Below are 22,199 nucleotides of genomic sequence, written 5' to 3'. Positions count from 1 at the left end.
AGCTTGTGGGGCAGGTTTGTCCATCCTGAATAGTTCATACTCTTAACAAGACCAAACTTTGCCTGGGTAAGCCTAAAACTATGTCTGCAGTGTTGTGATGCTCCCAAAAAAACATCCTGAGGACAGATACAAAGCCTGTGGCAAAGAAAGAAATTAAAACAAGCTTTCCAGGGTCTTTGGGCTGCATTTATCCTAAAATGCCATGACTGAGCATAGTCATGGGTGAGTTAAAATCAAGGCAAGTATGATAAACCCTAGTGTTGGCTTTATTTACTGGGCTGAATTAGTCCTGCTAGCTGGACTGTAGGAGCAACTAGATCCCTGCATGCAGTCATGGCCTGTTCCTGTGATGTGCTGATCCTCCTCTTCCATTTCTTTGACCAGAAAAGAGTTTTCTTCACTCATCTGACTGTTCAGCAGAACAGAGGGGCCCTTGCACAGAGCTCATATTACCACTTCCTTTCTAATTTATTTACTGTTTGTAAATAATTTAAGCTTACGAGCATGCCACTGCTGCTTCTCTCTCCCCAGGCATGCTTTTGTAAGTGAATTTGATCTCTGCTGGGACATCACTGAAAGTATCTGAGGAAAATAAAAGGTCTGTTCTTTGCTCAGTGGATGGGTGGGCAGGGGAACACGTCTTAAAACTCCACATGGACACTGTCTGGAGTCAAGGCCTGAGGATGGTGACTGGCCCAACCAGGCAGGTCAAGTCTCTTCAGCCTGATGAAGAGGTGGCTAAGCACTGACTTGATTACAGGGGATAGGTACTTTCATAGGAAAAAACTTTTTGGTAACTGAGTGGCTTTCAGGGACTAAACGCACACCAGGAGCCAATGACTCTATCATACCATTTCAAATGTCATGTCTTTGTAAAAGCACTGGGCTTGTAATGCAGATGGGACGGGAGGTTGCTCCTGGGGCAACAGTCTAAGTAATTAGGGGATAGGGTCTGTGGTAAGGTGGCAGGGCACCACCCCCCTTCGTTGGCAGGGCCACCTGAAGGTGTCAGTTCATGCAGCATATCCAGCTCCGCTGGTGTGCAGGATGCTGGATGTGTGGGCTCCGGTGCCTGTGCCAGGCTCGGTGTTTCAGAGCCCCTGGTGCAGCAGGCCAGCGCATTGCCCTCCCTGTATGAAACAGCTGGGCATTTCACCTCCTGCTGTCCTGGCACTTCAAACAGGTATAGGGACACTTCCCTATACATCATAACAGGACACAGAGATTTCATACAGGGACTTCTAAATTTCCACACTGGGTTTCCCTGTTTAATTTCAACAGCTGATTAATCCTGAGCAGTAATCGAAGTCTGCTGGCAAGTTTATTATCTTTATTTTGAAAAATGATCAGGCTTTTTTTTTTTTTTTAAATATCAGTCATAAAAACACAGTGTGGGTCCCCTGCTTCCTGACAGCACTGTGTAGGTTGGCTTGCTTTCAGTGTAAGTGACAGAGGGCACAAAATAAAAATAACTTTCACTGGAATGGCTAGGAACAGATAAGCTTTGGGGAGAGGAATGCTTTGATTTTAAATTAGATCCTAAAGTTAGCTGGATATGCTGCAGTATAACTTAAGGGGCAAGCTTGCTGCATGATCTGCAGGCTTTTGTGCTAGAGCTGTTGTGAGCTTTAGCAACACCTGGATTGTCCTATTCGATTCCTATTCTTAGGGAAAATAGCTAGATAGAAATCTTAGATATCCTAATTAGAGAACACTGAATGATACAGCATTTCTCTTTGCTATATTCTAATTTGGGCTTCTTTCTGTTACGAGAACTGTGTTCAGAAGTAGCTGCTGTTTGTGGTTTGTGCTCTGCTCCTGCATGAGAGTGCAGCACCTGCCTTCTCAAGAGCTCTTGAGCTTTGCTGGAAGATTAGGACATTTGAAAGAGAAGGGGCCAGAGCTTTTCAGCCCAGTCATTTGAGATGCTGTGACACCTTCTGCAACATGTCCTGCTGTCAGGAACTGTACATTGCACTGCATTTACAGCAAGGAAGGAAACGGTCCGAGGGACCTGGCCTGATGCAATTCCCTTCCTGCACTGCGTGGCCTTGCGCTTGCTTCAGCGTGTCCACGCTGCGGTTCTGCTGTGGGTTTTTGTATAGAAATATCTGGCTCAGGCTCTGTGTGTCCATCTTGTAACTTTACATCTAGGCACCTTTAACTGCCTTTCCAGTACTGAAGAGCAGGGGCTTTAAAACCTGAGGTTTGGTGCTGTGGGATGGAGCTAGGAGAACTATAACAGCTGCTGCACTTGTTTTCTCTAGTATGGAAGCCTGGAGTAACTATTTTGACTTGATCTAAGCTAGATCATGTCTCATGTGCTGCAACCCCTGGACACAACTAACTCATAGCTGTGACAGGGCAGGCAAAAGCAAAACTCTGCATGAGATTTGTGAACTCTCAAAACTCCACCAGTAATACCACGGGTTCTTTAAATGGGCGAGATTCCAAATGAAGATTTAAGAGTGCACAAATCTTTAGATGCTGACTTTGTTTTATAGAACTATTTTCATGCCAGTGATTGAAGATCCAAAAAAGATATCCCCCCACAATCTCTTCAAGACATTTAGTCTTCAAGTGATGACAGCATTAAAAATACCTAGTGATTCTCTGAGGCTTCAGGTAAAACTGATTCTATTGTATTCAAACCCATAAAGTCCCCTGCCGTAAAGACAAGGAATAAAACTGAAAGGTGAATGCCACCGTTGAGTTATCTAGGTGTTTAAATGGCAAACTACTCCCAAGTCTTTGCTTTTTTACATTTGTTCAAAAATTGTAGTACTCAGAATCAGCAAAGGTAAAGGACTTAGAAACAGCTGATGTCAAATTAAGAAAGTATTTAGAACTTCAGCTCCACGGGCATTCACGTAATTTCCCAGTCATCTGTTTAAAGGATCATGGAAATAGAGGCAAAAGGTACAGCAGCCTTCGAAACTGAATTGTTTTGGCTGTCAGGAGGAGTGTTTGTGGGAGGTAATTAGCCTTGAACACAAGAAGCAGCATCTCAGAAAATCTCTCTGTAAGCTTTGATGCTCTTGGCTCTCTGTGATCCTTTCCACTGGGCAGAGGTTTAAGTTGGGAGTTTGAAGGCTAAGCCACAGGTGCAGTGGGGGAAAAACATATCATAAATACACGTCAAAGTGGCAAGTCTTGATGCCCTCACTAACGTGCACAGAGACCGCTCCTGTTCAGGGATCAAGAAGGGAAAGGTGAAAAGGCAATTACCTTTCATCTTGATGCAAAACTCCCCCAATAGGTTTTCCAGCTCTGCTTCAATGGTACACATGTTCTGTGTTGGAAGAGAGAATAGCGAGGTCAGACAAACCCTCTTTTCCTCTTTTTGCTTTTTTTTTTTAAAGGTTTATTTAGAAAGAAAAGCTTCTGTCTTCAGATGAAAGATATTTTGCAATAATATCAATCTGCCAGAGCCATCCTTACTATTTAGCTAGGTCTGGCCCTAAAAATGGCAGCTGAGCTATGCCTGCTCGCGCCGAAGCTGAATGTAACCCCATGCTCTTCTTCTGTTGCCCTCTAATCCTCCCACTGGCAGAGGGCAGTTGTGGCCCTTGAAGCGTAACCTGGTCACTGTCCCAGTCCTCTCCAGCCATGACATGTGCCAGCAGCAGCAGCTCCATGCCAAAGTGGCTCCCAGCATGTTTTTAACCTCTCAAGAAATGGGGACTACATTAAGAAAAAAGATCGTGGGAGACGGGGACCAGACCCTCTCCAGTTCCTCCTTCAGATTTCAGAAGGCTGTCACAGCCTGTGTGCTGCAATGTTTATAACACTATTAGACCCTTCTTAATCTCCTGCCTGTTTAAAAAAATAGATGTTGATCACAGCAAGTAAAACTGGACAGGATGCAGCAGATGTCTGTATACCCATGGGTTCCAGCCAACCTGTCACGCCAAAATCTGTGGGGTGGGAAGGAGGTAGTTGGAGCAGATTTACGCTTTTTTCTTGTGCAGCAGTTCCTGGGTATAACCCTCCTCTCACAAAGCATAAACATTATTATTTCAAGGAACTCTTTGGGCCCATGTCGCCCATCTCTGTAAGTCATCAGGTATTCATCTGGAGATGAACAAAGAAATAATAATGCTTCTTCACTGATTTTGCTTTTAATTCTTTTCTCTGGATTAAATTCTCCCTGAAATCAGTGGCAAAGTTTCTATGGCCTTCAAACAGTGTGAGAGCGAAAGATTAACAGTTTAATGGTTTAACGGTTGGACTTGATGTCTTAAAGGTCCTTTCCAACCAATGTGGTTCTATGATTCTATGACTAAACGGATGAGGATGTACCTCTGTGTACTCCTTGTAACTCCTGTTGATTTCGGTTAAACTCTCTCGAGCTGCTTTGCTGGCAGGAGACATTGCAAAGGCTTGCTTCATTTTGCTGGCACCATCACAGAGACGTCTTTGGATACAATAGGCTTCATAAAGCTCATCCACCTAGTGAGAACAATGAGGGTGTATTGAAAAAAACCTGAGGAAACCCAACAAAATAAAACCAACAAACAAAGTAATTTGCATTACAAGGAAACTAAGCCCAACAAGTGGCAAATGGTTAGATCCATTGGAGGGGGTGAGCAAATGAAGCTGTGATACTGTTACAGTCTGTGAAAAAGAAACACAAGATAAAAATAACTTCCACTGTGAAAATCTCATTACAGCTACACTAGATGCTGCCAGCAATTCACCTGCTTGCCCTGCCTTCCTTTAACCATTGCGACTCCCTTTCCCCGCTGTCTGGGCTATATACAATTGTAACAGTAGGGCAGGCATGCAGCGAGCTCCTCAAACATATCAGTGTGGAAAAGCTCTTTCAAAGGCAACTGCAGAGTCCACGCTGCCAAAGGCTACTGGACACCTTAAACGACACATTTAACAGTGCCAGCAATGTCTTCTGTATTGCTAACGCCAGCCGTGGATCGAGCCTGTTGCAATCTTTGACTAATAGGTGATGTTGGAAGCAGGGAGTGATTTTTTTGAATTCTCACTGCCCGTCCTCCAGAAACTGGGAGTCATAGTCAGAATCAGCACAAGTAAAGGGCTTAGAAACAGCTGATGTCAAATTAAGGAAGTATTTTGACCTTCCCCCACGGGCATTCATATAATTTCCTAGTCATCTTCTTAAACTCCTTTGGCATGACGTAGGCACCCAACATTTAGTAAATACTCTGGAAGTTTTGCAAAATCTACTCACACACAGTTTAAAGTCTCACCTGGATCTAGCTTCAGAGTGTAATGGATTTATGTATGTCTCATGCTTTGGTTTCCCTTTTCCCTCTGATCCCTGCACTGAATGTATATTCACTCCATCTGAGCCTCTTGGTGGGAGTCTACAGTGGTATAGCTTAATTTATATAAACTTAATCTGCCAGATACAGGGGATGTAGGTTTTCTAACTTGACTTTATCAGGGTGAGGAGAAGGAAAAGAATAGAGGAAGCTATCTCTTCTTTCTGCTTCTAATGTCCCTGCTAAGACAGGGCAGTATTTGTTTTTTTACCTAGAAAAACTTTTAAAATTTGTTATCTCTGACACCAAGCGATTGTCCTGTGCCCCATGGTGCTTATTGCTCAATAGTGGATTTTCACAGCAGAATTTTTCTCTATCAAAGCTTCCTGCGCCTTGGCTTTCTTAGTCTATGACTTTGTGTTACTGCATTAGAGATGAGCCTGATATGACAATCCAGGCGTGTTCTAAATCCCATTTTCAAAGCCTGCTTAATCTCTAACAAAAAGTGCTGTTGCTTAATTGTTTGGAATGGGACTGGTCTTCCTGACAGCTTCAAAGCATTAGGTCTACTTCTACAAGGCCAGCTTGGGTTCCTGATGGCCGAAGCCCCTGACTTCAGGGAACTAACCAAAACAGGGACTGCTTTACAAAGTGAAACAGTTCAGCAAAGGGTAATAGAGGCACAGGTAGCATTTTGCCATTTCAAAGTTACCCAAAAGGCTTCTTGGAGTCATATCCACTCCTATTTCTCTTGCAAGTCAGCAAGCTAAAGAAAGACAGCTACTATAAATAGCTGTCACTTGGTATTTACTACTGCCACCTGGGTGGAGCGCTAGCCCAGGGCTGATGTTCTGCCCCTGCCCATGTGAGCTCAGCTAGGGCACGCTCATCTGCCCCACTAAATACGTGGTGTGTGCTGCTGCGCGTCCCATTTTCCTCGCTCTGCTTCCACTACAGAGCAGGGCGGGCAGACGGCAGAAGGCATCGCTGTGGCCCTGATTCGGTACAGCTCAAAAAGACCTTCTCTATCATTAGAAACAAAGATGTTTCTTTACCTGCCCAAGCCCGTACATTTTAACGCAGCAGAGCTCCATTCCTTTGTCTCTGTTGCTGTGGGTTACAGAAAGTGAACTAATGTACTCGGCAAGCTTGAGTAATACTGACCAGCATTACCTCTTGTGTTTGGTGCTTTTCAGTCCTATTATAAGCCCTGAAACCATTAGCTCTGAGCAGGCTGGAGTGGGAAGGACTTGAATGGAAATGTTTTTTAAGCACTAATTTTGCCGTTCGTGTTGCCAGCAAGAGAGAAGGTGGTTTGGGGAACAAAATTTCAGTCTATCGCCTGATGATTTATAAATTTTTTTGGCTCCAAGAGTAAGAGAAGACTGAAATTAAAAGGTTTGGATGGGTTGTCATAATTGGAGCACTTCAAGCTGCGTGAACGCTTTTCAAACGATTCTCAAAAGACATTTCATCCATCAAAAATAATTCATTCTTTTGTCAGGCTCAGAAAAGCAACTAATCACTACCAGATATGTTTATAAGTAAGAGAATAATAGATGCCATGGATTTTGTCCAGCTCTGAAATGTATTAGTATAAATCACAAGTATCTCTACTGACTATTCTCACCAATGTAATCAAGTGGATGTGGGCCCCAAACCACACAGCAAAACCGTTAGCAGTGAAATCCAGGAATAAATTCAACCTAGCTGCTGTGTACAGTAGAGACAACTGCCGAATTAAATTTCTTTCAGATGCAACTCTCTCTCTACCTATAGTTTAACAATAAGCGTGCAATGAGAGAGATGTTTCCCAGCAAGCGCCTGACCCTGTGTTCTCTCTGTACCTAAAAGTCAGGCAGGAGTGTCTCAGGGCACGGCTGGACCTTGGGGGCTATGAACCACGTGGAAACCCTTTCTTTGGCTCTGACCACCAGCCCATCACAGTAAAAATACTGAATCTGGGAGAGGCTTCATCAAGACGGCCTCCCCGGAGCAGAGGAGTAGCAGGAAGCCAAGGGTTTATTTTCCTAACAACACAAGAGCAGACGCAGAAGAAAGATGATAGGAGCGCTTGTTACCTTGCTAATGTGGAACTCCAGCCTTCTCATGTATCTTTCGACTGCTTTGATTTGCTGAAGGAAAGGAAGAGGCAGAGGGTGAGGCACATGTAAATAAAGCAGTAAGTCATCACCGTGCTAGCTCTGCTCGGGTCTTCAGGTCCCCATGAGGCTGAGAAACTCCTCCTTAAAATATCCAGGGTTTTGTTGCCCATGAATCTGGAGTTAGCTGTCCCACCTTACTACCATTAATCTCCTGCTGACAATGGAGCTCACTGACCTCTGTACCTAATGTATTTTTGAACCAAAAAAAAGTTTTTCTTTGATGGGATTTCCCTAGTTTTTTTAATTCTTAAAAAAAAAAAAAAGGATCTGAGCTTTTTTTAGTTTAAAATATAGTATTCTCAGTACTTTGAAAACCTGTATTAAAATTGATTTGGTTTCACATTTCAAAATCCATTCTCTTCCTCAGCAAACCGTTTTTGAAAGCAAAACCAAGCTTGGCATTTTGACTGAAAAAAAGCCAGACTTGTTCAGGAAGCATTTTTGAAAGCTTTCCTTTTGTTTCACCCAAATTTTCCCGCAGGGAAAAATATTTTCAATTTTTCAATTTTTCCCTCCCCAGAACTGGCAGGAGCAGGGATGAACCAGGGCTTGACCTGGCTCCCACAGCCAGCCCTGGCATCCCCCTGCCAGCCTCCCACCTCCCTGGAGCTGGCAGGGCGAAGTTGCACAAGGCGATGGATTTAATGGCTGGCAGCTGACACAAATAGGAGGTCTCGCTCCTTCGCCTCCCTCCTCCCCTGGCAGGGGTCTGCCTCCTTCCCTGTGTCCATCCTGGAGCCAGTTTAATTCGACAGACCCCAGGGAAGGGCTGATGGGGTAAGTTTGATGCTGGGTTAGTGAGCACAGCTGGCTGGCGGAGGCGCTGGGCAATACCAGAGCCCCTGGGAAGAGGAGGGGAGTGGGACTTCTTCCTTTGCAAGTACAAATTGTCTGGTCACTTCTCCTTCGATGGTGTTGGCCTGGGTAGTAGATCTGGCTGAGAGAGGTTTTCCATGCCAGCTACATACACTGTACGGATACTAACGCTTCCTTGCAAAACCAGTGTCAAAGAGGATAACGTACCTTATCTAAATCGTAGAGGACTCCCTGCAACAGAGCAGATAAAAGTGTGATTAATTTTGCAACATAACAGCACCGTGAGAAAGTAATGTTTGTCAGTCAACAGAAATCACAAACAAGACCAGGGCTGGAAGGGAAGAGCATCAATGCAAATTCCCCGTATCCTGCTCCCACCCCGTGGCTGCTCCAGCACCTCAGGAAGGTTACTGTGCATCTGCACCATGAAAAACTATGACACGTACCAGGCGTGAGTTTCTTTTCATGTCTTTTAATTGAGCAGTCAACTTATCCAGCTCTGTCTGGTGAACTTCCAGATACTCGCTGTAAACACAAACCAGAGAAGGGATACATGAGCTCTGCAGCACATACTGAGCTGGCTGCTGACCATCCTAAAAAAAAATCTGTGCAACAAATGGCTTTCCTCATTGGATCCATTTTCAGACAAAAACTCAATTTACATTGATCTTTCATAAAAGCAGCTCCCTGCTGCCTTTTGGGGAATAAATAGAAGCCACTTATTTAGCTGTGTATAAGAGCTCTGTGTTCTCCTGATGCTGAACAATGAGTTTCAATGAAGCTAATCTGCTGCTTAGTTTATGGGCTGGTGCCTTCCAATTGCTGCTCCTGTATCTGGCTGGTAAAAGCCCCGTTATCATCTGGTATGTTATCTTAAGGGCGATACAAGCCTCTGATACCACTCTAGGAAATTCGGCGGAAAAAAAAATCTAATGTTGAAATCCCAGCCTTTGGGAGCTTTCTTAGCAATTTGAATGGAAATGGGATTCTGCCCCCTCTTTCCCATACATATATTTCAGATCCTAAGTAAGTGTTACAATCCAGGCTCCAAGAGGTATATTTTCCTCTGCTATGATTAAGGATCCCTGCTCCTGTGATGTGTTTCTCTAGGCTCTAAAATGTCACAGAAAGCTTCAATCAACAAGCAGGATAAAGGCTCTTACTTCAGGCCATTTTTCAGGGCTCGGTAGACCTCTTCCATCCTTTTAGGCTGGGGCTCTTTGGGCGTGGTGCTGTTCTTATGGCCCAAATTATGCGTTTTCTTCACCTTTGCTTGGGGCTTCTTGAGTGCAGAGGAATTTTCAATAAAGGAGTTACACCTGCAAAATGAACATTAAAGAGGATGAAACCCCTATAAATCATAACAATCTCAAAGGAGCATAGCTTGAAGAAACCTTCTGCTATTATGTCTGCTAGCAGAAACAAATCTGGTTCTGTGCCTGCCAGTTAAAGGACTGCGTTTGTTTACAGGTTAAGAGCAGCCTGGGACACGTCCTGTCAGCTTTTGATGTGCCAGTTGCCTTGCCGAGATACGACTGCTGGTCTGGAAACGCTGGGCTGTCTGAGGCTCATCAGACATTTCTCTGTCTTATACCATGCCTGTGCTGCCTCACGTTGCTCAGCCACAGCCATAAAAGGGCTGAGCTACACCCAGGTGCTAAAACCTAAGGGCAGCCCAGATAATCTCAGGCATAAAGCCTGGGGGCTCCTAAGGAAGACTGGGGCTCAGTTAAGAGCATGTCTGGAGGGCAGCATCACGCCGCTGGTCTCGAGCATGGACCATAGGTAGCTCCGTATGGCAGAGGGAGGATAGTTGTGCTGCATATAGGTGCCTCTTCGGTGACTCTGCTGGGGGTAGTCAGCATCTAACAACCATTGCTGACTTGAGCAGATGATGGGAGGCCACCCCTTTGCCTGCCATTCCTCCTCAATTGCTGACTGATGGTCTGGCACTCAGAGAATTTACACAAGTTAAAATTAATTGTAAAGTAGCCACTGGGGCCATCAGGGACTGGTTGACTTGGTAAATGCCTGACTCAAAGCCCTAAGTCTTGTGTAGCTAAAGGGCGGTGCAAGGAAAGGCTCTGCAGTTCCCAGCAGGACATGAAGGCAGCTCCGCAAAGGAAACAGAGTTGTTTTGAATTCATAGCAGCGTGCCAATGAGAAAACTGCCTTTTAGGCAGCAACGGTTTTAAATTGGGGGTGGTGGGAAGTGTATCATGTTCCTGCTCATTTCACATGTTGAAAATATTACTGTATAAGTTAGTAAATTAAAATGATTCTCTGAAATTCTCTCACAGCTCTGAGGCGTGTGAGGAAGCCCTGCATTAATGGGGGAGTGGCAAACAGGCACTGGGTAGCTAAGGCAGAGGGTAACAGCTTAATTATACAAACGACTGAGGGTTTTAGCCTAGAAGACTTTCTTCTGCAATCAGAGAGAAGACAGTCCTCTCTCGCCTCTTTTGTGCCTTCACCCTCCCTTAGAGCCTGATCTGGAAATTCCCCTTGGAGAGCACGGTACTTGCCTGGAGCGCCTCTCCTGAAGCCCGCTGAAGCCAGCGAAGGATTGGCTTCTAATAATCCCATTAGGACCTCCTGGAGAGAATGAATGTGATCCTATTGACATGATTTCAGGAAGCCTGGAAGATATTCCTGAAAAACAATAGAAAGCAGGTCAGTGATGGTGGAGGGTAAGAGGCAGGCAGTGAGGCCAGGACTGCCTGGTGCCCATCAGACACGGTCAGGGGTAACTGAACGCCACGAGGGGCTGCGAGCCAGGGCACGAAATCTGTTTGCATTGCCAAATCATCCTGCCTCAAAAATAAAATGGTCCTGTTTTCACTTCTGACTTACAGCCCAGGGTCTACTGAAAATGTGCCAGAGACACGAAGAGGGTCTGGATGTTGGACTAGAAACCAGTTGCTTTAGCGTGCTGATCCCAGTGCCATCCCCAATTTCTGCTGTGCCCGGCATGCTTCTCTCCCAGCCCTGGCATCCCCATCTGCTCCATCAGGGTGTCCCAGAGATTATTTTGGGAGTGTGCAGAGCTCTTAAGGGGCTCTCACCATCACTGTGAAGTGTTATTACATATATTAAAATTTTAAAAAGTGGGTGTACTCAGCATGAATCAAGTCCCGCAGCTCCCCTTTGATCCTTGCTCGTTTTCCCCATGGCTGTTCCTGCCTGGCTGCTGAGAAGGAAGACACAGTGGGTGTACGCACAGCCATGGCATGCTGTGATGAGAGAGGGATGCTCTCCGCCATGACAAGAGGCGAGTAAACAAGCTCCAGGCACTGTATGCTCTGCGTTTCATGTGTTCGGCGGGGCTCAGCACCCCAGGAGGAAGCACTTGCTCTGTGTGTGCTCATTTCCAATGCCCAGCTCGGCATCTGCATCAGTGGTTTCAATCCGCCCGTAAAGAAACAGCAAACAAGTGCCACAGTTCACAACAGCTCCATCAGCTTGCTGCTGCCATGAGGGGAGAGGGGGACACCTCCCTTTTCCTTTCCTCCTTGATCTGCTGTTTTCCTTGTCTCGACCCTGCGCTTGCCACCCTCGGCAGACAACAAAGCAGGTTTTCCTGCTGCCTTGGTTTTGTGCTGCTCTGGAGAGGTGAATGGCCTCACCGAGATGTCTGAGGAGTATCACGGCCAGCTGAGGCCAGGCAGCAGAGCAGGGAGCGGGAGGGGAAGGGGGATGCTGGAGAAGAGGACACTGGTTCTCAGGTGCTGCCAGGGACCGGCTCCCCTAAGCCGCAGGACCCATCCTCTCACCACCTTCTTGCTTCACAGGGTGCTAGCACGGCTGCTGACACCATTGCACCATGAAACGGATTAAGAAACTAGGCCAGCTTAAAAATAACCCAACAAAAAATGAAAAATATTTTTTTAAATAATTTTTTTTACCATTTGTTTTAAAAGCTGGACCCAGCATGCCCCATACCCCCAGTTCATTTCACTCCAACAGCTGGGCTGAGGGGTCAGTTTGGTCCCAAGGCAGGACAGTGTGGCAAGGGCTGGAGCTGCCCGCAGGCAACAGAGCTGATGCTCTGTGAAACTGCACCGTACGGGGCTGAGGGGATAACAGCGAGTTTAAATCATCCTCTCATCCCCACAGATGAGGAATGATAATGAGTGCCCAAAAAAGCAGCCACTTGTGAGGGCCACAGATCTACAATGTAAGCCTTCTCAACTGAATGTATTTATTAAAGATAAGCAGCAGAGCTATATGTGGTGCCTGTACAGCAAACGCTCACTGGAGAAAGCAAATACGTGGGGAAACGTTGTGTGCTGTCCAGTTATGTTTAATTTGTAGTACTAAGCTGAGCAAATACTCTTTGAGGTGGCAGTAGACGTCATGGCAAGTTACTGCTTCTCCGTGGAGAGGACTGCATTGCCCGAGGAGCTGTTTTGTCAGGAATATTTCTGCAAGAGCTCCACCAGGAATACTTCTTCCAGTCCCAGCATTGCCAGCGCTACTGGTAATGTGACGTTTTCTCTATTGCACAACTAAAACAGCGTAAATCTTTCTGTTTCAGAAGCAAGAGCTGCCTCCTGTGACTCGACAGCCCTCAGAGATACCACCTGGGCTGCAATTAAGGCCAGTTTTCTCTTCTCCTGTGGCCAGCAGATAATGGTGCTCCACCATTCGAGTCCCCAGCTGAGCCCGGACGCAGCACATCCAGCTCAGAGCCATGCCAGCTTATCCACAGCGAGGATAAACCCTTGGGATAAAGAAGTTGCTCTCAGGCAGACCAGGGCTGTGAGCACCCGTACTGGACAGAAACCCATGGCCAGGAGAGACCGGGGAAAGGGAGAGGGTGGGAGCAGGAGGGATTCGGGAGCAGCAACTGCTCACAGGCTCAAGAGAAACTGCAGTGAGGATGCGCTTCGGTTAACTTGCACGGGGATAAACATGCTCCAGCCACAACTGGAGATACTTGAGTCTTCAGTCAATGAGAGCCCAAATTTGGCCCTACACTCACCCCTAGCTCCTTAAGGCTCTCAGCACACCTCTGCAGGGCTGAGCGCTCTGCTCAGGCTTGCCAATACCCAGCACTCGGCAGAAGCCACTTTGCAGCTTCCACGGTCAAACCTTGCATCCCTGTAGACAGCACAGCATTTACCCGACCAGCTGACATTGACATCTAACAGTTCAAACCCCACCGGGAACCAGCTCCCGAGAGACAAAGCGGAAACCACCCGATCACAGTACCCTGGGGGTCCGCACAGCAGGTTCTCTTTGGTTTTGCAAATAACCTTAAGTGCTGTATGCTGCCATTTGCATACAAGAATTTGCATTAAAAGTTGGGTCCAAACTGCCACAGAGCAGAGAATCCCTTGCAAGTGTTCAGCACTTGCCCTGTTTGACAAGATGATTAACACCTCCACAGACAGCATCTGGAGAGGTATGAGGGTAGAAGCTAAAGAACACTGACAGTCCAAGGAGATTTTTAACTGCACAAGCATCAGCCATTCCTTAGAAAACAGGAGGAATAAAATCAACCTGAGGTTGGGTGCTAGCCATGCCCACATTATCTATAAAAACGTAGTTATTTTAGATTCAAAACTCTTGTTAAAATGCTAACATCTTCCACACGATGAATACCTTCTGCATTAATGCGAATGAAAGATGAATGGGTTTTGCTCTGAACAAAATCTTTGTGTCCATATGTGATCATGTGCAGACACACTGGAAGTGTTTGGGTTTACTTTGCTTTGGGGAAACTTGAAAAAATAATAATTTTGGAAAAGGAATTTACTTATTTATTTTGCTCGAGCACTCGGATGGCTTTGCAATGCTTTAGTAGCTAAGACTTTCCTCAAGATACCAGAAGGCAGTGTGGAAGAAGTGCAATTGAAATGGAAATTGAAGACCTGCCTGGAGCTACTTTGCTTTGCTTTTGCATAAAATGGTCAGAACTCGGAGCCCAGATAGGCTTGTGATCTCTCTCTATTTATTATATATAATCTCGGTGATTAATGCATGTTTCATTTCTGTACAGAAGAAAACTGTGGTAAAAGGCGGTAACAGAGTCAGAACTGATGAAATCTCCCAGTTCTGTTCAGTTACTTTTCAGTTTGTCAGGTTAGAGGTTGACTCTATTGTACAAACACAATCTGTTCTTAAGATTTAAACTTACATTGCTGACATCTCAGATGTTTCCAACTGACCTAACAAAATCACACTGACTCTGCCTAGCAGCAGCAGCCCCTTAGCCCAGATTCACATAGACAGTGACTGCATGCGGGCACCACGTCGATGGATTATTTATGATACCTACATCTAGCAAATACACTTTGAGTGATGAGTATTTGTCACATTGTTGTAATACGCTTTGTAGAGGGGGATTTATTTTCCTGCCTCTTAAACCATTCACAGGCCTCTGTGCTATTGACTAAATACACCTACCTCTGAATTTAATAATACAGTTGTATTCTGATTATATGCATAGATGTAGTCACTAGTAAAATTTCAGTAAGGCTCAGCCCACGAGGACTTACCCAGATCCCTTGTTGACCTGACCAGTATCCCTATAGATGAACACTACTACGGGGATTTTGGTGCTACTCTAATGCAGTGACCAAGTTTCTAAATCTGCCTTTAGTAGTTATCTGATTGTCCTGGTTTGGCTCAAACCAGGCCAAATAGCCTTAGAGAACCCAAGGTCACTGCTTACGAGTAAAGAGCCGAAGGGGGTTGTACCTGCAGGGAGGAGTGGACGGGGCAGGTGACCCAGGATTGACCAGCAAGGTATTCCATCCCATACATGTCATTCTCACTTTCCTGTTTATCACTAACCCACTGCCTCCTGGAGGTGGGGCCCAGGAGGGAGGGGCCCTCCTGTCTCCCACTGATTGGTACCAGCTTTGCCAAATCTCCAGTTAAAAGCCTGCAGGTGTGATGGCAGGGGAGCTATTGCATTTTGCCCTCTGCCTGTGCTGGGTGGAGCTACTGCATTTTCCCCTCTGTCTGTGCTGGGGGGAGGTACTGCCTTTTCCCCTCTGCCTGTACTGGGGGGAGCAACTCTGCCTGAGGAGGATTTCCAAGCTCTCGATCTTGGTTTTGTACATATTTGTATATATTTGGTTATTTCTATTATTATTGTTATTATATTCTTTTTCATTATTATAGTTTATTGAAACTGTTTTAACTTTCCAACCCATAAGTCTCTCTCCCTTTTCCCTTTCCCTTTCCCTTGGGGGGGAGGGGGGAGAGGGTTAACAGAGAGCATCTGCCACCTGGTTAATAGCTGGCCCAGCTTTAAACCGTGACACTGATATAATGCTACTGTCTTCTAGATACAATATGCATTTTGCTCTCAATATAAAGCATACTACTTATCTAAAATGGTGCTAAATGCTTTTGAGACTCGAGAGTTTGACCTCAGCAGTGGATCCAACGAGGACGCTTACATTTTTAAATCTATATAGCTGATGAACCACTGATGTTTCATTTTAAAAAGCCATCAGTCTGCTTACTGCTCATACAAGCATGTGCCGAGTAGGAGCACAATTAATATAATTAGTATTGCCCCTTCTAAGTGCATGGCAGTTGAATGATGAGGCCATCAGCGAGCCGAGGGATAAGGTGAAATCCTATCAGTACTTTCTCTGCCCTATTCACTGACAGCTTGCAGCAGGCAATGGCAGATAATTGATGATGTCTCCATCCCCTGGGAAATAAAAGTCCCCTCTCCGGGCTCTCCTTTCAGTCTGGAAAAGGGGAAACAGCTGAGCCTGAGCTAATGAGAGGGGAAGGGACCGCAGAGCCCATCACTCCCACAGGACTGCCCTCTCTTCATCACCGTTGCATGGACTTCCACCTCCCATAATGCTGAAATATTTGATAAACAGTCTGGACTTCAATCCAAGCTAAGAGAGGGGAAATTCAGTCAGAAACACGTTTGCTAAATCTAGGCTGACTTTCGCACGGTCCCTTTTCGTTTGCCTTTTCCCCATGACCGATCTGGAGATGGTATTTTTCATTCACCACATGATGAGGGGAAGTTGTTTTTGCTACATGTGTGCTAGCAACCATGTAAAGCTGCAATAAATACACCAGTGGTGATGGTACCTGTGATTCCTCCTGTTCTCTCCTTGTGGCAGCTACAGTTATGGCTAGGGTTTGCTGCAGGGTGTTAGGGAGCTGTCTGCAGCTGAGGGTTTCTGGAATAGAGGCTTTGAGGATGCTTTGGGATTATGTATAATCCTTGATTAAATGGGAATGTGGGGTAGGACTCAATGACTGAAGGGATCCTTGCCAATCCTTTGGTGCTATGTTATGTTTTTGTGTGACGCAGGTTTCAAGGCCCATTCTGGATCTAAGAAGATGTAATCCCTACAGTGAGATGGTTTGTATGTTGTTCCTTCTGCTGACCTGAGGTCTGCAGGCTGTCTGTTAAAATTTGGAGATAATTATTCAGGTTTAGGTAAGCTGAGGGGGTCCACTAAACTGATGCAAGTGGATGGCCACAGAAGTCAACTGATTCTGTTTTGCGTGCTAGGAACATTTCTTAACTGCAAACCTGGGCTATGTCTAATGAATTAACTGGTATCTTCTTGAATAATGAAAGAAAATAATATGTTCCTCTCTCATCTATGACAAGGTCTATGTTCTAGCTGACTATCAGACTAGCTGGCCATCTTACAAAGGTAAAAACTTTTTGTTGCAATAAGATCCCACTTCAGAGCATGCATCTCCAAAAAAATAAATCCAGTAAGGGAAGAAAATTGATTATACCCTAGAAGTCACATCCTCCTCCCTGCCAGACAGTTCTTTCTGCTTTGCAGTCATAAACCCAAAGAGCACAATTCAATTCTACACTTAGGCTCAGTTCAATGCTAAGCTCATTCAGTATGCTTTCAGCTGGTGTCGCTTGCTTTTGTAGCCTAAAGTCTAGTCATTTTTAATATTCATTTTCCATCTTCTTCCTTCTGACTTAATTGAATCACCCTGGCAATATGAGGCCAGCATGGCCAGCAGCCCAAATAACCACCTGGAATTTATGGTTTCCACGTTCCTTAGACTCCTAGAAGGCACAGAGGTATGCATCTTGGATGATAATGTAGACATTCTTGTGGCTGGTTTTTTAATATAAAAATTTGACAATAATATATGAGTAAGAGCACTCAAGAGCCTTATAAAAACTTTCATAAGGAATTTAATTCTTTCACAAGAGTTTTTACACTTTCAGGACAAAAACTCTCAGGCATTAGTGCATAGGCTTATAATTCCTGGATGTGTCAGGAACATTTCCATGGAATGGGATCTCCTGGAAGCGTCTGTAGAAGTGTGTCTTCTGTAAGTCATTGGATTTCATGATAAGACTTTCATGGCACATTTTATGCTCCCAGTGATTGGGCTGCTCCTTCCTTGTGCAGGGTAGCATTTGCCAGAGTTGTACAGACATGTGAGCTTCATCTGAAGAACTATTCTTGGTTGCCAGAACAAAATCATGTGCATTTGTTCCATCAAAGTCCAAGGCTACGAGATATTCCTAAAAAGCAGCATATGGCTATACCGACAAGCACACTTCCCAAGCCTACATCAGCCAGTGAAAGGCCACCAGAAATGTGAGCTTCAAACATTAATTTTAGCATACAGAAGAAGAGCCACGTGGGCTTACCAGCATGGCTGCAGTGAGCAGTATTGCACAGAGAAGGAGCTATAGCTGAGACAGCTCCCTCTCCTTCAAATGGAAGAATGCGGGAGCACCCGAGTCACACTTAGGTGGGCATCAAAGCCGTTGGTACCCATGTATTCCTGCCCCTGCACAAGGAGGCAAACTCTGCCCCATCTCTTGCAGCAACAAGAATCCTAGTTTAACCCACCACAGCTTGTCCCGCCCTCGCTGGCAGCCTGGGGTGGGTCTCTTCCTCCACCATGGACATTCAACCTTTGCCTCTCACGCCGCCAGCTATCCAGCGGGGTCCCTCTGAAGGCTTGTGCTCACTTTTCACTGAAGGCTTTATCTGCATCAGTGACGCCTGCAGTGATTCTTTCTTTTATTAGTCGTATTTCAATACCTTCAGTTTGGGTGGATTCAGCTTTTACAATGCACACAGAAGTGTATGCAACTCATGCATCTTTTATAGCTCTACTGAAGCCCGTAGCTGGGAGCTTTACTTTGTCATGCAGAAATCCCTGCGAGTGAGCACAAGGCACTGTTACCTGTTTCCAATAAATGAAAATGTTAGCTTTGGGCACTTTGGTACCAAATTTTAGCTTTTATTTCAAATAATATTTTTCCCAAGACTTGATACTAATAGCAAGACTTGTACTTTATGGTCTCATTTCCGTAAGAACATTTTTTATATTGTATGTAAGGACGTTTTCAACTCAAATGCTACAGTATTTGCTAGCGCATCACTAGACACCCTGAGCAGAAACACAAATTGTCTACCATCTGGAATAGCTCATGCTGTTTGTTCTGCTCCTCCTACCAAATTGGATGAAGCACATAAACCAAAAAGCAACACTAATAGTAAGAAAAAAGCTAACAATCCAGGTCAACAGCAAAATGGTAAAGAATATGTGGCTGTAAATGTATAGGACCTGATATCTGATGCTCCCGCTGCAATATAGCTCCATAAATTCAGTAAGCATCACTTATCTTTCACACCAGTCTAGGTGCCAAAGTCAGTGTGGGGACTTTTAACTTCATCTTTTATTTTTCCTGTGAAACATGCCTTCGGCAATAATGACTGTCGGAGGCTGAGGTAAAAGCAGCACCCTTTTGTCTTGTACCACGATTAGCTTTCTTCCTGCCCTTTTTGTAGCTACTCTTTCACCAGAGCTCTTGGTATGTGCCCCATGTCCCCCGCCGGGGAGCCACAAACTGCCCTTTCCACTGCTTAACCTCCCCTCAAAGACCTACAGCACCGCTCCTCACCCTTGGTATAGCACGTGCTGAAAATATACGGAGAGGGAAATGCAAATGAGTTATTTCACTGTAATAAACCCAAGGAAAATAAATTTGATCCTAAATGGCTCCTGCGCACGACAGATGGGTCCGTGGTAGCTGACCTCATTTTTTTCGGTTCCACCATTTGTTTCGCGCTGGCAGCTGGAGCGAGTGTGTGCATGAACCCCACACGGTGCCCTCCCTAATGCCATTCCCTTACAGCAGTAGGAACACAGAGCAATCATATTCAGCTGATATTAGTGCAGATAAGCAAAATTTGGTCTGTAACAGTATGTATGAGTGTGGCTGAGGGATCAGAATCCGTCCGCCTAATTAGATTTGACATTCATTCATTTCAAACCCACCCTGGTATGCAGAATGATCTTTGATTAGAAGTCAACTCCAATTCTACTCATTGTTGATTATTCTTTATGTCAATTAAAGATTTAATTAAAAACAAAGCCCCCCATGCCATTCAAGTGCCAGCAAATAATCTAAAGAAAAAGCATTTCTGAAAATCAGCTGAGAAGGATCTTCTTATGCTTTAAACCCATCTTGTACCAAATCCATAACAGCAGTTCAGCGCGAGTGACCTGCGCATGTAATGAATCACGCTGTCATTTCGGCAGCGCTACGCAGTAGTAAAGGTGGAAGGCTCTGTGCTGCTCTGTTATCTTTCCCTGTATTAGGAGATAAACTACAAGGAGCGACCTTGTGAGAAGACTACTAGCAGGATGCAAAACAGGCTGTGGGAACCACTCTGTCTAGCAGCAGCCTGGCTACTTCTCTACCTCTTTTGGCATATGCTGCTGAACACCACCTGGTTGACCACAGGCATTAGGTGGAATTTCAATTTCTCAGCGCAGATCACAAACAGTGATCAACCTACTCTGCACTTTTGCAAGCATTATCAGTAGGGGAGGCCTAGAAAACCATGAGTGGTGCTGGGGTGTCCCTTGTCCCTTACTGGCCAACAGTAACATTTGGACAAGCCCTTGAGTAAGATCTGAGAACAAGTGGGGAAAGTCAGCCCTGATGTCAATAGATGCAACTCTGGTAAGAGTCTTTTGGCAAAATCTATGATGACTGTGAGCAGTGACCTAAATTTGTATGTCAAGTGTAAGCAGTAGAGTGGCCTCACTTTCTCAGACAAACATAAAAACCTTCTCACTGGCAGGAGAGAAAAGTAATGACCCAGCAGTGTTTAATACAAAATCATCCTTAAGAGTGCTGCTTTCTTTTATCACTTTGCACCAGCATTTCTCCTGTTTACAAGTCATTTAATGCAGACAGCAGCAGCACAGACAAGGACAGTAAGCTGAGGCTACTACCTCTTTGCATCTGCAGGAAAGTAAATGCATCAAGGAAACACATGTAGGATGGTCTAGGTAACCAGTGGGCCACTCTACGGATTATTTGTTTTGCTTCGGCCAAGACAGACAAACTGTCGCTGTACTTGGTATCCACTCCAGGTACACTCTAATATAAGCATGAGTGAGCTAAATTAAACAAATAAGACGGGCTTTTCATCCCTGAAAGGAAAGTAAAACATCATTGTTGTCAAATCCTTTCAGTTGCTAATGAGATACCAACGCTTTGCTGCTCCTCTTTAAATATGTGGGATTAGGGTGACTTAAAATGCCTTGCATGTTTATACAACCGTTCTATTTCAAGGGGTGTCTTAATGGTACATCGCTCACTAAAATATTGTGAAGACACATCGCTACATGTTTTAGGACAGAACATCTTCAAAGCTGAATGTTCTTGTCCCAGATACGAGTATTGCAGCAACGGATTTATTTAATCTTTTCGACACTTCACAAGTGTAGCCATTTCAAGAGCATTACCATAAAAGTCCTGTGTTACTTCATTTATATTTGGCTATAGCATGTGTCTGAAGCTTTCATCTAGCACATGAAGTAGTTGAACACTGTCCATGCGCAACCAAGAGAGGCTGTGTGCTCTGATGTAACTCTTGTCTCTTGGCTTCAGTTCATTTAAATTCAAGACTTGAATCTTGTGCTAGAGAAGATCTCACATATATGACTTTTAAAACTTTTATTTAAAGTTATGGCAGAGGTTATTATTCTTCTGGCTAAAATATTTTCAATTTTAAAATCCCTCAAAGGCATAGGAGACGACAGTGCACACCACCAAATAGCCTAAATACCACCAAATAGCCTAAACTTCCCCCAAACCACCACCATCTTCTCTAGCCAGGATCATTAAAGGAGCTGTAAAAAGCAGCTGAAAGAGATGTGATGCAGGATAAAGGGTTAAGGGCGGGGGGGCCTGTGCTAGGTAAAAAGTACCTGTTGGAAAAGCTTGTGTTAATGACGCTGGTACTGGAGAAGAGATCTGACAACCAATGGGGCAGCTGAGCAAAACCAGGAAGGTTATTGCTATGTGCAGAGAGCCGGGAGGCACAGCCACCCCAGCTCCCTGTATCCATGCTGCTGTTTTACATGGAGCAGTCGCAGCCCACCTGCGCAAAAACCAGGACACCTTTGTAGACATGCAAGTGTTTACAGAAACTGCTTGAAAAAATGTGTAGAATTTTATGGAGAACTGCTGCCCTTGACACCACTATCAAACATTGGAACAGGCTGCCCAGGGAAGTGGTGGAGTCACCATCCCTGGAGGTGTTTAAAAGACGTGTAGCTGTGGTGCTTAGGGACATGGTTTAGTGGTAGACTGGGCAGTGTTAGGTTAACGGTTGGACTCGATGATCTTAAAGGTCCTTTCCAACCAAAGCGATTCTGTGATTCTATGATTCATTTCAGTAGCTATCAAGTTTCTCAGTATAGAAAAGCTGTTCCCTCTTGAATCTGCAAGGGCTTTCTGCTCCTTGAGGCAAAGGAGGATACACTGTCTGAGCAGTTGCTGGCACAGATTTGGCTTGGGTCAGTTATCACTCTCCCACATGGTTACCAGGCATGGTTTCGGAAGTGGTGTGGGTCAAGGACCATTCCCAAAGCAGTCTTCATGTGCTTCCCTCTTTTGGAGGACAGAGGAGCTTAATGCCACGGATACAGGCTGGTCTGTGCCTGTTGCCATTAGTGCCTGAGACCA

General features: G+C 45.1%; 1 protein-coding gene across 3 annotated transcripts in view; it reads right to left on the bottom strand.

Annotated features, from left to right (window-relative positions):
- Positions 1-22,199, bottom strand: part of RIPOR2 (RHO family interacting cell polarization regulator 2) — a 70,605-nt gene that overhangs the window by 24,526 nt on the left and 23,880 nt on the right. For all 3 annotated transcript variants that reach the window (XM_068396650.1, XM_068396651.1, XM_068396652.1), the window contains exons 2-8: positions 10,747-10,873; positions 9,385-9,540; positions 8,668-8,746; positions 8,429-8,452; positions 7,322-7,375; positions 4,303-4,452; positions 3,229-3,292 (exon numbers count right to left, since the gene is read on the bottom strand). In XM_068396650.1, coding sequence (XP_068252751.1) covers positions 3,229-3,292; positions 4,303-4,452; positions 7,322-7,375; positions 8,429-8,452; positions 8,668-8,746; positions 9,385-9,540; positions 10,747-10,873 — 654 coding nt within the window. The remainder of the gene's footprint in view (positions 1-3,228; positions 3,293-4,302; positions 4,453-7,321; positions 7,376-8,428; positions 8,453-8,667; positions 8,747-9,384; positions 9,541-10,746; positions 10,874-22,199) is intronic.

This window comes from Nyctibius grandis, chromosome 3 (assembly GCF_013368605.1).
Source record: "Nyctibius grandis isolate bNycGra1 chromosome 3, bNycGra1.pri, whole genome shotgun sequence".
Lineage (NCBI taxonomy): Eukaryota > Metazoa > Chordata > Aves > Nyctibiiformes > Nyctibiidae > Nyctibius > Nyctibius grandis.
Note: the sequence above shows the minus strand (reverse complement) of the source record. Positions and strands in the feature narration are given on the sequence as shown.